The sequence below is a fragment of the Lissotriton vulgaris genome, chromosome 1_1, assembly GCF_964263255.1.
Source record: "Lissotriton vulgaris chromosome 1_1, aLisVul1.2, whole genome shotgun sequence".
Taxonomy (NCBI): domain Eukaryota; kingdom Metazoa; phylum Chordata; class Amphibia; order Caudata; family Salamandridae; genus Lissotriton; species Lissotriton vulgaris.
Window position 1 is genome coordinate 1,625,633,373 of NC_141685.1, and position 15,163 is coordinate 1,625,648,535.

Genomic DNA, 15,163 nt, shown 5'->3' on the forward strand with positions numbered 1-15,163 from the left:
TGATCTACAACTCCCATTACTCGAACGGATGTTACTGACCCAGTAAGCATCTGTTCTTGGCATGTAGAGCTGTAGATTCACATGCGCCCACCTGCCTACTTATATATGTTGCAGTTTTTTCTTACCTTACATTCATACGCATGGACATCTCTATTCTACCAGGAAGTAGAGCCCTCTACCGTCAACACGGCGACGTTCGCTGTCTAGGAGCAAAACCCCTCCACCGTTGTCGGCTCATCGACGTTCGGCGTTGACAAAGGGATGTTATGGGGTCGTCTACAAAGGATTCGACGTCTAGAAATAGAGAAGCGGTGTCGAGACCGGATCCAACAATAGACCGGAGATCGACGTTGAGAAGAAGTTCCGGATCGACGTCGAGAGGCGCATACCCGACATCAAGGCCTACCTCAGTGAGGTGTAGAGAAGGATCGGTGGTTCTGGTAACAGAATCTACGTCACGCCATTCTTTCTCTCAGATCTGCCGCTCCAGAAAGGCATTCCAGCAGACCTACTCATAGGTCTCCATCACAGCACAGGGAGGCTTCCCCTGCTGTGCACTTGTCTCCAAGATGGCTCCTCCCACTACATCACTGGAAGAAGGATGCAGGAGCAACGCAGCTGATGCAAGAATACGCCAGTCCCCTCCATAGTTCACCTTTACAAAGATTGGTGCAGGAAATGGACAGATCACGTTCTCCCAGACGTGAGGAGCACACAAGCAGGTCACGGGAACGAAGGCACAGTTCCCATCGCAAAAGGACACCGTCGTGGTCTTCTTCTTCCACTTGATCATAGAAGAGGGATTATTCCCCTACCCTATCTAACAGCCCTTTATCCAGAGTGTCTCCGATAGATGACATCAACACCTACCATGATGTGCTTCAGAGAGGGGGCTCAGAAGCTGAACATTAAGATGTCTACCCCTCGTGGCATCAACGGTGATCTTTGAGACTGCATCAGAGAGCAGCGTCTCGTCCATTACTTCCCCTGGTTCCTGGGCTTCTGGAACCGGTGATGGACATTTTCCGGATGCCAGCTACGATCAAGGCTGCACCGGCTCGAATTCAGAAAAATACAAGCCAGCCTCCACAGACCCTGTCTTCTTGAAGACGGATCCGCCTGCGGACTCAGTTATCATTGCGACAGCGAGGAAAACTCATGCTGTGGCTGCACCTTCACTGGTTCCTCCCGATAAAGAAAGTAGGTCCCAGAACTCTTGGGGACGTAAAGTTTGCAGCTTGGCAGCTTCATCATTAAAAGTCTCCAGTGCTGCAGCCTTATTAGGTCGCTATGATAGGGCCTTGTGGGACTCCTTGAACCACTTCAAAGAGAAGCTGCCAAAAGAGGATCAAAAGGACTTTGAAGTGTTCATCACCGAGGGGTCGCTTGTTGCCAACCAAATGATCAGCACGGCAGCGGACGGAGCTACACTATCGGCGCATTTATATGCCCATGGAGTTTGCGCCAGGAGATCCTCCTGGTTGAGACTGACAGCACTCAAGCCGGATACCTAACAGAGCATCCTGAATCTCCCGTTTTCTGGCTCGCCTCTGTTTGGCACCCATACAGATGAGGAGATGGGCAGGATGAAGGGGGAACTCGAGCCCCTCAAAGCCGTTGACTTGAAGGAGGAGTTCAAGCGTCGATACAGGCCCAACCAACGCAAGGGATACCAGCAGATGGTTCAAACCCCTCAATGGTCCCATGGAACAAGGCAAGTAGCAGTATCAGGGCCGTAAATCTAACGGAGGTAGAGGTGGTCACCAGCAGCAGTCCTCTACCACGGCCAGATCGGCAGGGAAGCAATGAGCAGGAGCCTCCTCTGGCGCCGTTGCCCACTCCAGTGGGAGGAAGTGCTTCACCTCATCTGGCAGTGGTGCAGCATCACAAAAGATCGTTGGGTGCTCAATATACTGCGCAATGGATACGCAAAACGTTTTCGTGTGCTTCCAATGGACATTCCTACAAATAAATCTCGTCCTCACCAACTAAAGTTGCTCCGGCAGGATGTGGCAACCCTTCTGTGAAAAACGGCCATAGAAGAGGTTCCTTCCGCGCAGCGAGGGAAGGGAGTCTACTCCAGGTACTTTCTTGTGCCCAAAGAGACCAAGTGCACAAGTTCAGACCTATCCTGGACCTTCGCCTGCTGAACAGTCATCGTGAAGGAGAAGTTTTGCATGTTGGCCCTTCATCAAATATGTCCACATCTGCAAGCAGGAGATTGGATGTGTTCGGTGGACCTCAAAGATGCGTACTTCCATATACCCATTGCTCCACGTCATCACAAGTATCTGCGGTTTGTGGTCTGAGTCGAGCACTATCCTTCCAAGGTCTTACCCTTCGAGCTGAAATCTCCCCACGAGTCTTTACCAAGTGCATGGCAGTGGTGACGGTCACCCTACACAGAAAAGGTCTGTTCGTCTACCCTTACTTAGACGATTGGCTCCTCAAAGGGACATCTCCTCAACAAGTAAGGAGCGATTTTCAAGTCTGTCTACAGAAACTAAACAAACTGGGTCTTCATGTCAACATGGAGAACTCTGTACAACCGCCCACCCAGACGATCCACTATCTGGGATCGACTCTGGATACGAACAAAGGAAGAGCGTTTCCTTCGGAGGAGAGGCTTTCTTCAATGCAGCAGAAGTGCAAGGCTTTGCTTCCGACAGATCGCCCAGCAGTCCGACAAGTGGCATCTCTGCTTGGGTCGATGGCCTCCTGCATATTTCTCATCCCCAACGCCAGGCTGAGCAAGCGACCGTTGCAACAAGATCTAGAAGACAAGTGTGACCAAGCAACGGGTCGCTGGGAGGATCGGATTGTGCTCTCCCAAGCAGCGAAATCCTCCATCAAGTGGTGGACTCGGCCGCAGAATCTGTTGGTGGGAGTCCCTTTCCAGCAACCAGTTCCAGTGCAATCGTTGATAACGGATGCATCTCTGAAAAGAGGAGGGGGCACACATGGGGGGAGCCTTCAAATGCAGGGCCGGTGGTCCACGAAAGAACACTCCTACCACATAAACATGTTGGAGCTTCGAGCAGTCCATCTTGCTCTGAAAGCTTTTTTGCCTTCGATCACGTCCAACTCGGTCCTGATCCAAACAGACAACACGACCACCATGTATTATCTAAACAAACAGGGTGGTACGCGCTCTCGCCCTCTCTCCCTGGCGGCTGAAGCGATCTGGCACTGGCTTCTGGCTCGGAACCTCTCCATAGTGGCAGTGCACCTTCGGGAAGAGCAGAATGTCAAAGCAGATGCACTGCGAAGATCAGCCAGACTGGGTGCTGCACGACGAGGTGGTCATTAACCCAAAAGGTGCCGGACCTGCGTATCAAGCGTTATTGGAAAAAGAGTGGTCCAAGACCTCTATACTTTAGGGACTGAATTAATCAGTGCATAGTCATTAATTAGGCAAATTTAGAAGCATGTACACATTAATCAGCTCTGTCCAATAATGCATATATTCATGAAAAAATAATATGGGCATAAAACAAGCAACAGTATCAACACAGAGCAATATTTTTAATCCATTGTCTCTTGGTCAAACAAATACCATAATTCATAGCTGCGAAACATTTCAGATCATGGTGGTTGCCCCAAGCAGAGCGTGCAACTTAGCAAAGGAGTGCAGAAAGAATGTGTATGGTGATAAGAAAGAAAAGAATTCAAAAAGGTAGTGACATAAAATATTCAAATTGATTAGCAGCACAGTAACGGATCCACATTCATCCGTCCTGCGAAACCTGACCGCTAAGTTATTTGGATGAAATTTCTCATCTATTTCCAAGATAAATATATCATAAATATTTGCACATCAATATAGAAAACAACGGGGTCCAGGTTTTTTGTGCACGACGAGGTGGTGGCAGATATTTTCCAACAGTGGGGTCGTCCGTCAATAGATTTGTTTGCAGATGACAAAAACAAAAAATGCCACGCCTTTAAATCCAGATTCCACCGTCCAGCGACAAGGGGGAATGAGTTTTTGATACATTGGTCAGAGACATTTACTTACGTCTTTGCTCCTCTGATCCCGAAGGTGGTGTCCAAGCTCATCAGATCCAACATGAAGATGATTCTGATAGCTCCAGAATGGCCACGGCAGTGGTGGTACCCAGACCTTCTTCAGTTATCGGGACTCCAACCACAGGAGGTTGCCGTACAGAGCCGACCGTGTGGAGAAGTGTGGCTTGTGTGGAGAAGTGTGGCTCAGGGGTTAGAGGCGGCAGACCTGGAGCTTGAGTTCGGCCCTGGACCAGGGTTCAATTCCCCGCCTCGGCAGGTCTTGGGCTCAAAAATTCCACGGACTCCATAATTCTCGCTCCGGTGCCTTCTCGACTCACGGGTTCACACTCTGCGACTCTGGGCAATAGCTTGCTTAATCTCCACAACGGCCCCTCGCGGTGGGATGCCTGGCTTGCACCTTGTGGATACCCTGCTAGGGTTATCTCACAGGGGAATACCAGGACGGGTTCCCTAAGCAAGCGCGGAGATGCCCCAGGGTAAGTCGTGCGCTATATAAGTTTCATTCATTTCATTTCATTTCATTTCATCATTTCACCTGCTGACCAAGATGGAACAGGAGGATTCTCCATCCCAGCCTTCCCTCCCTGAACTTGGCAGCATGGCTCCTGTGGTCCTACAATAGGGACACTTGAATCTGCCGCAGGACTGCATGCATATTCTGAAGGAGGCTCCAAAAGACTGTCATACGCTTTTAAGTGGGAGAGGATCTACCTATGGTGTGTTGAAAATAATTTTGACCCTACGAAGGGGCAGGAAGACTTCATTCTTCCTTACCGTCTCTATTTAGCTAAAGCAGGTTTGAAATATGCCTCAATCAGGGTTCATTTGTCAGCCATTACCGCATACAGAAAGTCACCCAGCCAATCTTCTATTTTCCAAATGCAGGTGGTTAAGGATTTCTTACAGGGGTTAAGGAAAGTGTATCCCCTGGTTCGAAACCCTTCTCCTCCCTGGGAGTTGAATCTGGTGCTGTCTAGATTAATGGGGCCCCCTTCTGAGCCCATTCATAAAGCTTCTTTGCAGCACTTGACGTGGAAGGCCACTTTTCTGATAGCGATAACATCAGCGCGCAGAGTAAGTGAGATCCAAGCTCTGTGTGCAAAAGAACCTTATACTGTGTTTCACCACAACAGGGTAGTGTTAATGGCTCACTCTGCTTTTTTGCCAAAGGTTATATCCGATTTCCTTTTCAGTCTTTTTAGACTATATTTCTGCAATGCAGCCTGGGAGCTGTATATGCCTTCAGTCCTATGTGAGTCTTATTCTGATTGATAAGTATTAAAACGGATTCAAAACATGTTTTGCTGTTTTTCCCTGTTTCTAATGTATGCTTTGATGATATAATGGGGAGTCCTTACAGCATTAATCAGCTCTGTAATATTCTAGTGCTTATGACTTTGATGAGGATGCCCCTGGAAGAGAACTAGGATTACAGGTAAGTAACTAATCCTTCCTCGCTGTAGGGGCACTTGTGGTAGTGTATACATCCTTTTGTCTCAAAAACCCACCATTTCCTTTAAGCCTTTTGAAGGGATTAAATGTGGGGGTGGGTGAATGTAAAGGCGCAGACGTTTTGGGGCGAATACATCTGGCTCACAAAACTGCTGCACAAGTAACGTTGCAAAGCATTGACCTCCGGTTTGAGCTTTTATACTAAAGTACAAATTTCTCCCAGTGTCTTTTAGATCAGTTATCAATGTTGGTTCAGTAGGGCATTTCTATGTTATTGTTAGGAAAATATGTATGATTGGACTGGTGATCCGGACATTCTGGGGAAAATTTTCAGCAACCCTAGCTTTAGTGCTATGAATTTGGTTTATTGAAGTACCTTCTCTGTCGACTTTGGAAGTCTCCATGTCCTGAACTGTTTTTCTACTCAAAAGAACATCCCACTGTGCTAGTTGACACTATAGCAAGTGTACTTTTATCCAGTTTTAGGTTTATAGCTCAAAGCTATTTAATTGCCTGTACTTGAAGGCCCATGTTTAGTAGCGGAAAACACAATCGCACACAAAAAAATTGAATTTTTCAACGAGATTAACGAAGCAAAATAGACCTTATCACCTTCCTTATGCCTCTTGTGTATCCAAAGATATTGGATTAGACTCCTAACTCGCTTCATCGTGACATGCTTCATTATCGGTGCCTACCCACACCCTGACTCAACTAAAGATAGAATGGGGGTTCTTAAATAAATCAAACTAGATAAACAGGGGTCCTGAAGAAATGTGGTTATAGTTAATCATAGGGTACCTAGGGTATGGATAAAAATGTTTGAGAGGTTTGTGGCCTTTTGTCAGGGCTTGTTGAATGTATATCTGCTTTTCTATGCATACGCATTTGTGCAGTCCAAGGCCCGGACTGGCTCCTAGCGGGGACCGAAACATTTTGGCACAAATATAGCAGGTTTAATTGAACAATTACCTTTCTTCTGGCTCCCTGCTTATACGTTTGGATTGATCTAAGAACTCCCATTCTATATTTGGTTGTGTCAACCCTGGCGGTACCATCTTACCAGAGTGTGAATAGGTGCGGATAATGAAGCATGTTACCATAAAGTGATTGAGGCATCTAATCCAATATCTTTGGATAGCCAAGAGGCATAAGGAAGGACCCCCTCCCTTAAATCTAATGATGGTATCTATTTTTCTTCGTTCATCTCGCTCTAAAATTCCATTTCTTTTTGTGTGTTATTATTGCCTCCGGGAAAGTGCAGCTGGTCTTACAATCTCTTGCTCTCTACCTTTGTGAGAGCAGCGTAAAACACAACTACAAATCCAAGTATGCAAATGCTGTTGGTGACTAGGCTATGACTAGATAAAGGTCCTGGTGACATTCTTTCAGGAAATGTTAGATTATCAGTATGATCGCTTTACTTAATGCATTATTGCACAATTTCAGTTGTGTTTTTGAAATTCACCACATAATAATAATCTTTAATTAACTCTCCTGCAGGATAAAGGGACTCTTAAGCGAGCTACGGATGCACCCCTGCCATTTGCACTTAAGACTATCCAGGACTATATCCACCAGTACAGTGCACCTGCTGTGCTGTGGTCACTTCTCCTCACAGTAGCCACAATCGGCCTTCTAAGAGCGCTCATGGGTCGGACATCTTCCAGCAAGCCAAAAAGCCCAAAGCAGTCTGACATTGCTGTGGCACAGAACTTGGGAGACAAAAACCAACAAGACAGAAAGAAAGAAGAACCTGCAGCAGAAACTGTAGATGACAAACTAGAACCAAAGCAAAGGTCTGCTGCCGGAGATGGTCTAAAGAGTGTCAAGAGGAAGAAAGCAGAAAAAAGTTAATCTGTGTACAGCTCTCCTCCCACATTCAGGAACCGCTGTTACTGCTGGATCAATCACAGTCTGGGCTCAGTCATTTTTAGCCATCCTTTTTTTATATTGTAATATTTGCATTATGTTGAATAAGAATGCCGCCTTTCATTTCCATCTTCTCCATTGTGGCCATCTTCTGTCGGACATATTGGATTGTGGCAGAGCTTACGCAATCTGAGTCCAGCGCTTGCATCTCATGGATAGACCTTGAGGCCCTACCTGTGGAAAAATCTATTCTGTTAGGGTGCTTTTACATGCTTTAATCACAAGCTTCTGCTTGTCATAGGCCCCGTCTGGCCGTTTCTACCTGCATTCCTTAGTACCAAGGTTTTCTATCAGTATCGATCAGTTAGGCCAGTATGTATGGCATCTGTCTGCTCCAAATTACCTACCCTTCGACTTGTATTTAGTTTTCCCTAGTAGTATTATGTGGTCATCTTTTGCATCGTAGACTATGCCTAGAGGTGGGACATGCATCCACGTTAACATCCTATCACCACCCATGTCCAGTCTGTTTAGACCCATTTCTGTTTCATGCTTCACTGGCTTGGTAGGCTTTTTACTTTTTCAATTTGAGCGTTGGTCAGGAAGGTGTCACAGCTAAGGTTTTGAGGCCACACAGTACGAGTGACTTCTATGCCCCAACATTGCTGTGAAGATTTTTACTTCTAGAACCATGTATAGCACCTAAGTGAACAATTGCTAAACTCCAAGCCCATTCCCATTGGACATCTTGAAGTAAAGAAGAGCCTGCAATTGGACTTTTTGTTTGAGCTGCATTACTGCGATCTTTCACATGACCTTCCGCCGAGGCCCCCTGATCACTAGAGAAATATTGTCCATATTTATTTGATTTTTCTGATCTCTGGCACTGTCTGTTCGCTGTAGTGCATTTTCAGAATATTTTTGGGGGAGGAAGGTAGAACGTTTGAAACATTTTCTGTAGCTTCCTGGGAAGTTCAGATCATGTTAAGTAGGTTTGCAGACCACTGTCTATGGAACTAGTTTGCACCGCCAGGGTGAAGGAGAGGAAACCACAGGTTGCATGGCCACAAGGCCATTTTTTAATGTATGCTTCCGATGTGCTTTAGGAGGATTATCTCCGTGTGTAGGGACTCGACTTGTTGAAATTGCTTCAGTAGAACATTTCCTATACTTTTCTAAATAAAACCTTCAAACATTTGTTTGTCAGGCTTGATTGTGAAAAGTGACTGATTTGCTTGTGGTTTGAACAGCTCTACCTGAAATGTGTTTTCGTTCTGTTTGCTTCAACTAAGACATTACGCTTTTGCTCACTTTTTATTTTGCAGAAGGTAATATGACCCTCTTGGAAATCTAAACAGTCAAAACGCAAAATACTCTTCTGTCACATATCTTTAAGTTCAAGGAATAGAACCTTTGATACTGTTATAGGGTGATGGAAAAGTTACTTAAAAATAACCTGCCCTCTTGCTCCTGTTTGACTTCCTTATCAGAAAGCATACAGCTTGAACGGTGTTTCACTCTTGAAAACTGAAGCTAGGGCTTTGCTCTTAATAGGCTGCTTCTATAGTGTTAGTTCTTGAGTTTTTTCGATCTTTCTGGTCTTTGAATTCACAGCTGACAGCACAAAGACACCCCCAGACATAAGCGTGCTACATAAAATACATTTTTATTGCAAAAATACATTTTCATTAGAGATGGTAATTAGGCGAAAGGTGATGACAAACAGGAAAACTGCTAAAAGCGTGTGGGATCACCCTCCACTCTTTAATGTAGGTTCCAAGGGGGCATTAGTCAAATTTCACCCCTGGAAGGTGACAATCAATTACTTTTTTTCCCCCCAAGGTTTCTAAAGTGCGCACTTTCTGAGGCTCTGTGCACGGCATGGAGACATGTTGCTAGGGCACCCATGTGCGCAGCTAAGGGGGTAACAGTGCTGGTGGCTTATGTTTTTATCTGGCCACTTGCTCCTCTTTGCATTTCTTTGCCAAGCATTATTTCCTAGTGGTTCAGGCATGGAGTGATGGATACTGCACGAGGACTGTGCTACCTGATTTCCTTGATTACTCTTCACTACTCAGCCATGCCTCCTGTTTGTTACTGCTTTGGGACTCATTATAAAGTGAAGAATCTGTTGGAATCATCTGTCACAGTGAAAAGCTATTTACATTTGGTAATTGTTGTGGATACTATATCTACTTGCAAATTCCTCAGGTAGTGTCATTTAGCAAAAGGTTAACTTACTGTTAGCACATTTTTTTTAGATTGAGCATTCAAGACCTTTTGTATATTCTTTAGTATATACTCCTCTTGAGCTTAAAGCCAATCCCCCTGTTTTTCATTTTTGGTCTTCAAAAATCCTTGCTTGTGGTCAGTTCTGCCTCTTTGTCCCTCCTTTTTCTCTTTCGTTTTTCCCACAGAGCAGGGACCAAGTACTGTATCTTTATGCTTTGGTTGTTTATCTGTTCTGTTGGGGGTTGTTTTTTTTCTTGGTTTCCTGCTATTTTTACTGTGTCGGTGCCTATGGTTGCTTGAATTTTAATGCAGCATTAGTCCATCTCGACTCCTCCCATGTTGCTACATGCCCCTCCCACTCCTCTGTGTGCCTGGTGCTCCTGTCACTTCCCTCACCCCTCCCACCACGTTACTTGTTTCCTGTTATGGTCCAATGGTGCTAAAGTACAGCAGAAGGCATGCCTCCTTGTCACTCATGTGTCTATTTTCAATTTTCCCTTACAACACTTTACCTCATTGTTGGGGAACTTCCAGGAAGTAGTGGACTGGGCTGTGAATGGCTCCTCTGTGTGATTCAAACAACGCAACCACTTGAGCCAGGACAATGACTGAACTCACGCCAAAACTTTTCTCCATGGCAAGCCTCCAGAGCTTACACGCTGGGTTCTTTCTATTACTGCGCTAGTTAATATTTGACATGTTGCAGAAGTCTGTTTTGCGTGTTTGAGTTATTGCTTAGGCTGAAGTCATCTTTTAAAAACCAATATGGCTGCAGGCGGCGTGAGAATTGAATAGCTGTGCAGAGCTGGATTTTTTTTTTTTACATGTCCCAAAAGGGGCACGTGTTGCCTGGCATCGGAGAGGAAAAGCGGATGTCGACATAGATAGCGCTGCTTATTGCTAACACATCCCCCTGCAGCAAAAGTTACTGTTTGCAGGTTGGGGTGTGGCATGATTGAGGATGATATGGATGGAACTCCCTATGACACTCAACCATCTGCTTTGTTTTTAGAAACGGCCTGTGGTAGTGCACCATAGTGCGCACAGTGCTGTACATTTCTACCTGAGAACCTCTAGTAACGGCCTGTGGTAGCGCGCCATAGTGCACCCAGCGCTTTATATTCCTATTCGGGAACCCTCTAGTGTGTCCGACCAGTTCAGAATAGCTGGCTTGGAGCTTGTCTACAATGGTTGTAGGCTCATCGTGCCAGGCACTAGGACTCATTATTCAGGCCTTTACAACTTTTTATAACATTATGAACATTCTGTAAAAGGGAGAAGTGACCTACCTGGGAGATGTCATTGCAGCAAGTTGTGGGATAACTGTCCGTTTTGGACATTACAGGTCTCTCCTAAGGAGGACCATAAAGCTCTGAATGTTCACTGCAGTCTACTCAGATAGCATAGGCATGTTTGATGGCTAATGTGGTCCTGCAGGATATGTGATATGATTTTGAAGAGCAGAAGGCGATATTTCATTAGGCATCGATCTTATTTGCCTATATCAAGCCCTGACCCATCATTCAATATGACAGAAGTAACAAAAAATGCACCTGGTCTGTTGGACCGCAGTCTAACGTTCAATAGCCAGTGTTGTCTGAATAGGAAGGATAACATTTAATTGGTCCCCCTGGTTGGAAGCTTGTGTTCTAACTTGAAAGACTTTATCTCACTCTAACATGCTTTATGACCCTGGAGTCATTGATCTCATTTTCTGCCGTGGTAGTCCTTTTGTCATTTGGATGCTTCTATTGAGAGGTGACCTTGAGTGACGATCTGTAGTAGTGCACCATAGTTCTTCTAGCGCTGTATATTCCTATCCAGGAACCTATAGTGATGGCCTGTGGCTTAATGTGCTGCAGGAACAAAGCCAGGTGTAATCAAAACTCCTCACCCTACCCACTGCTATTCTCTTTCCCCATTTCTGTACACCAGGAGCTGCCACCCTCCACCTGGGGGGACACTATTGGCGAGTACACCGCCAATGGCATGGAAACAGAGGGAGGGGATGGTTACAGTCATTTTGGTATATCATTTCTGCGTCCAATAGTCCCCTTCACCATCCATCAAAAGTTGCTGCAGGCTGTGTTATTAAGGTCAGTTGGAGCTCAGCCTTGTGAATATTGCTAAGAAGGGGTGGGTGCTTTGCTGCATCCAATAAGCTCTCCTAACAGTGTATCTTAGTGGACCGCAAACGCACATCCTCATGCTCCTCACTTCCATGTCGTCATGCACTGCACATCCTCCTCCCCAGCGCAGTATTCTTTCAGTTCTGCAACTTTTCCTTTCAGACCATTATCTTTCCCCCTCCACTATTCTGCTTTGCTACTCACTGCCCCCCAGCTTATGCACTTGTCCCCCTTCCCTGTATCCACTCAATCTACATGATTCCACCCTAAAAAGTGCCTCTTCGCTGTTCCCTGTCTCTCCCAGTGAATTGTTTCGCCTCACTGTGTACTGTACTCTCCCCTCGTGCATTTACCTCCTTATAGTCCCAGGTCATTATTCTCCTCAGTTTCCGTCGCCAGTGCACCTTCCATTACTCTGTCCCCACACATTACAACTCACTCTATAATGCACACATTGACTGTGCGCTCCTCTCTGTGTGCTGCCACCAAAATGCTTACCACCTTTGCTCTGGACTGTACCTCTTTCGATGAGCTCTCCTTGTATACTGCAAACATTTGCTCCTCATACAGTACCAAGATCTCCTGGGCATCCCCACCCCTCTTGCAGTGCACCCCCCCCCCCCCCCCCCCCCTACACACACACACACGCCCACCCATGTGATGCAAGCCGACTACGAACAGGTAAACATTGCTGTGTAATGTCTGTCAGCTCATCCTGTCTTACTCCCCTCAGCTACTGTCTAAGGCCCTCCTAGGGTGGGACAGCATCCCCCATTCCTTTCTTTGATTTGTTTTAGGTCAAGCTTGAATGACTGGTGCCCAATACTCCCTTATTTTGCCTACAATGATTGAAAGGCTGCGTGAAGCCGAACAATCGATATATGCCTTACTACACGTTTCTCTTATAACTAATCTCTAGAGTCGGTAAATAAAACGTTGTTCAGTGGTGTTTTATTTCTATTCTACCTTGCAACATAAGATTTGTATAGCTCTTCAATCCCTAGTGGCACAACACCCAGGTTAATGTGCTGCATGGCTAACCACTTCTATGGTTCCAAAGGCGAGATCTATGGCTATGTCAGTGCATGTTACACTGAGATTGAGAGGCAACACGTAGATTAACTTAACACATGAAACATTGAGTTCATTAAGAAGAACAATTCCTTAATTATGGACAAATAGTCTTAAAGAGATTTTTTATTATTTCTTCTTTTTCCTGTGTTGTGATTGTTACAAATAGATGCAACCAACGTGTTTTGCCCTAGATAAGGGCTTCTTCAGGGTTTTCCAAATGTAAATGTTGAAGTAAAGTTAAAACAGCCTAGCGCACACAGTATTCAGATTAAATATTTTAAGATTGATACAGTCAAATGTTTGTGTTCATGAAATATAAACCCCAGCACTAAAAAGTACTCTGTTTGGCAGCGCCGTCTGGCCTGCCCGTCTGTGTTTACACGGGTAGTGAAAATAAAGAATAATAAACTATCTCTTTTAAAAAAAGCCTCTTGCGCCCCCATGATGTGCTAGACCCCACCTTGGACTCCTACATGCGGCCCTGGGAGTGAAAATCCTGATGATGAAGCATTCCACAAATTTTTGTTGGTGAGGGCCTTTAATTTCCCTGGGAAGCGCTCCACAGAAGTTAGGACAGTGATTGATACAATAAGTCTAACCCTTTTCGATAGTGTGCAGTCTGTGTTTAGGAGGATTATTTTCTCTTGCCTCTCATATGTGAATGAGGTTTCTGGGTTTGCCCGCTCCAAGGTGCACTTTTGTGTCTAGATTCCAGTGTTGAGTTGTTTTGTTCGCTTGGTGCCTCTAAACAGCTCCTTATGTCACCAAACCCACCAGCTTCCCCACAGCTCACTCACAAAGCCACTCGCATACAAAAAACATATCTGGCCAACATATTGAACCATTTCCGCAAAAACGCTGTACTCGAAGTATAATATTACTAGCGCTTTATAAATAAAAAACAATAAAGCCAATATCGCAATGACACTCGTAGTCTCCGTGAAAAATAATAAACCAGCCTGTAGGGTGCTCTTTCATAGCAGCTGCTACTTACCCTGAACTCCCGACACACCTAAAAGCACAACAGACCTTCCTAACCATAAGGAATTTCTTCTGCCAGGTGAAGTCCTACCCCACCACTCACAAACTCAACCCATTCTGAGAATCATCAGCAAAGCTCCTGGCACAGGCGAATGTGTGTATCCGATGACGTAAATGCCTGCACTTTAGTATCTAATCAAATGATGCTCTGTGTCCTTTAGTGTAAACATTCGAGCTTGACGACCTCACTCTGGATGGTAGTGCACTGCTACTTACTAGTCAGATAAACAAAGCAACAGGTGAGTACCAACAACACCGCCTTTAATATTAAAACAATTAGATATTTATTTAGTCAGACACGCAAGTTACAAACTGAGCAAAAAAAGCAGCAATGGAGGGTGTCGAACTGCAGATGCCCTTTTGAATGGGACGCTGCCACGTGCCTTTTAAAACACCCCCCTCTGCTCCAGAAGTCTAGTGGTTCCAATAAAATGGCGCTCTGGGAACCAGACAGAGCAAGTGGTAAGTTAAGTTACTCTATGCCCTTCAAGCTTTTAGGGGCCAAGCCAACCGAGAATTGCTTAATTCTCCAAAGGCCTAGAGTCCAGAAGGATGGAGCAGATGCCAAAGAAGCATCAGAGACTTATCTGGTTTTATTGCCCCTTCACCTACGTTTCCGTCACGTGGCTTTTACCTCTTGTGCGTGGCATTGACCTCCTGCAGCTCTTCATTTATTTATCTGACCTAAAAAAGTGTTTCAAGATGAAGCAAAAGTAAACTTGCATATTGGTAACAACCACAGAGAGGACCTAATCCGTGGACCTCTGGGAGTCTGGTTGGTTGTGGCTGGTAGTGGGCATTTTGTAGTGTAGTGCCAGGGGTGGGGCAGGCACTTTCCCCGCTCATGCAATATAACTTAGTCTGTTACATGTTCCCCGTGACCCTTAAGAGCCACAGTCAGTGGCGGGATGCCAAACTTTGTTCCAGATGCTGTCATGATGTCAGCTGTAGGGCCACCTCCATCCATGTCGGAGTAGGTAGGTTTCAATGGGGCCCAGTTGGTCAGCCCTTTGCCCTGCCTCCCCACACACTGGAGACTACCCTGTCTCTGAAGCTATGGTTTGCTCCTAATGCATGATTGCATATCAGTTTTTCAGTTACAAGTGTTTCTGAGTTCACAGATGGCCTCCCCTCACACCCCCCCCCTCCTCCGTTTTGGTGTCTTCTGGGTCGCTGAGCCATGCTTTTATCACCAGCACAGTATGCCCGGGCAGTACTTCTCAATCAGAGACTGGTAGTAAGGCCGCAGGCTCTCCACGTCCGGAATGTCTTCCGTCTTGGTGTAGAGGTCAAATTTACTAAAGGAAAAATAGAATAAAAAGAGCGTTTATTTC

General features: G+C 45.6%; 2 protein-coding genes across 2 annotated transcripts in view; one reads left to right on the top strand and one right to left on the bottom strand.

Annotated features, from left to right (window-relative positions):
* LMF2 (lipase maturation factor 2) overlaps positions 1–8,550 on the top strand; it is a 152,965-nt gene extending 144,415 nt beyond the window's left edge. Inside the window, exon 14 of the mRNA XM_086918831.1 lies at positions 6,985–8,550. Coding sequence (XP_086774957.1) covers positions 6,985–7,338 — 354 coding nt within the window. The 3' untranslated portion in view covers positions 7,339–8,550. The remainder of the gene's footprint in view (positions 1–6,984) is intronic.
* A 5,519-nt stretch (positions 8,551–14,069) lies between these two features.
* The window catches only part of MIOX (myo-inositol oxygenase), a 38,711-nt gene continuing 37,617 nt past the window's right edge, over positions 14,070–15,163 (bottom strand). The window contains exon 9 of the mRNA XM_086918833.1: positions 14,070–15,127. Within this exon, the coding sequence (XP_086774959.1) occupies positions 15,019–15,127 (109 nt within the window). The 3' untranslated portion in view covers positions 14,070–15,018. The remainder of the gene's footprint in view (positions 15,128–15,163) is intronic.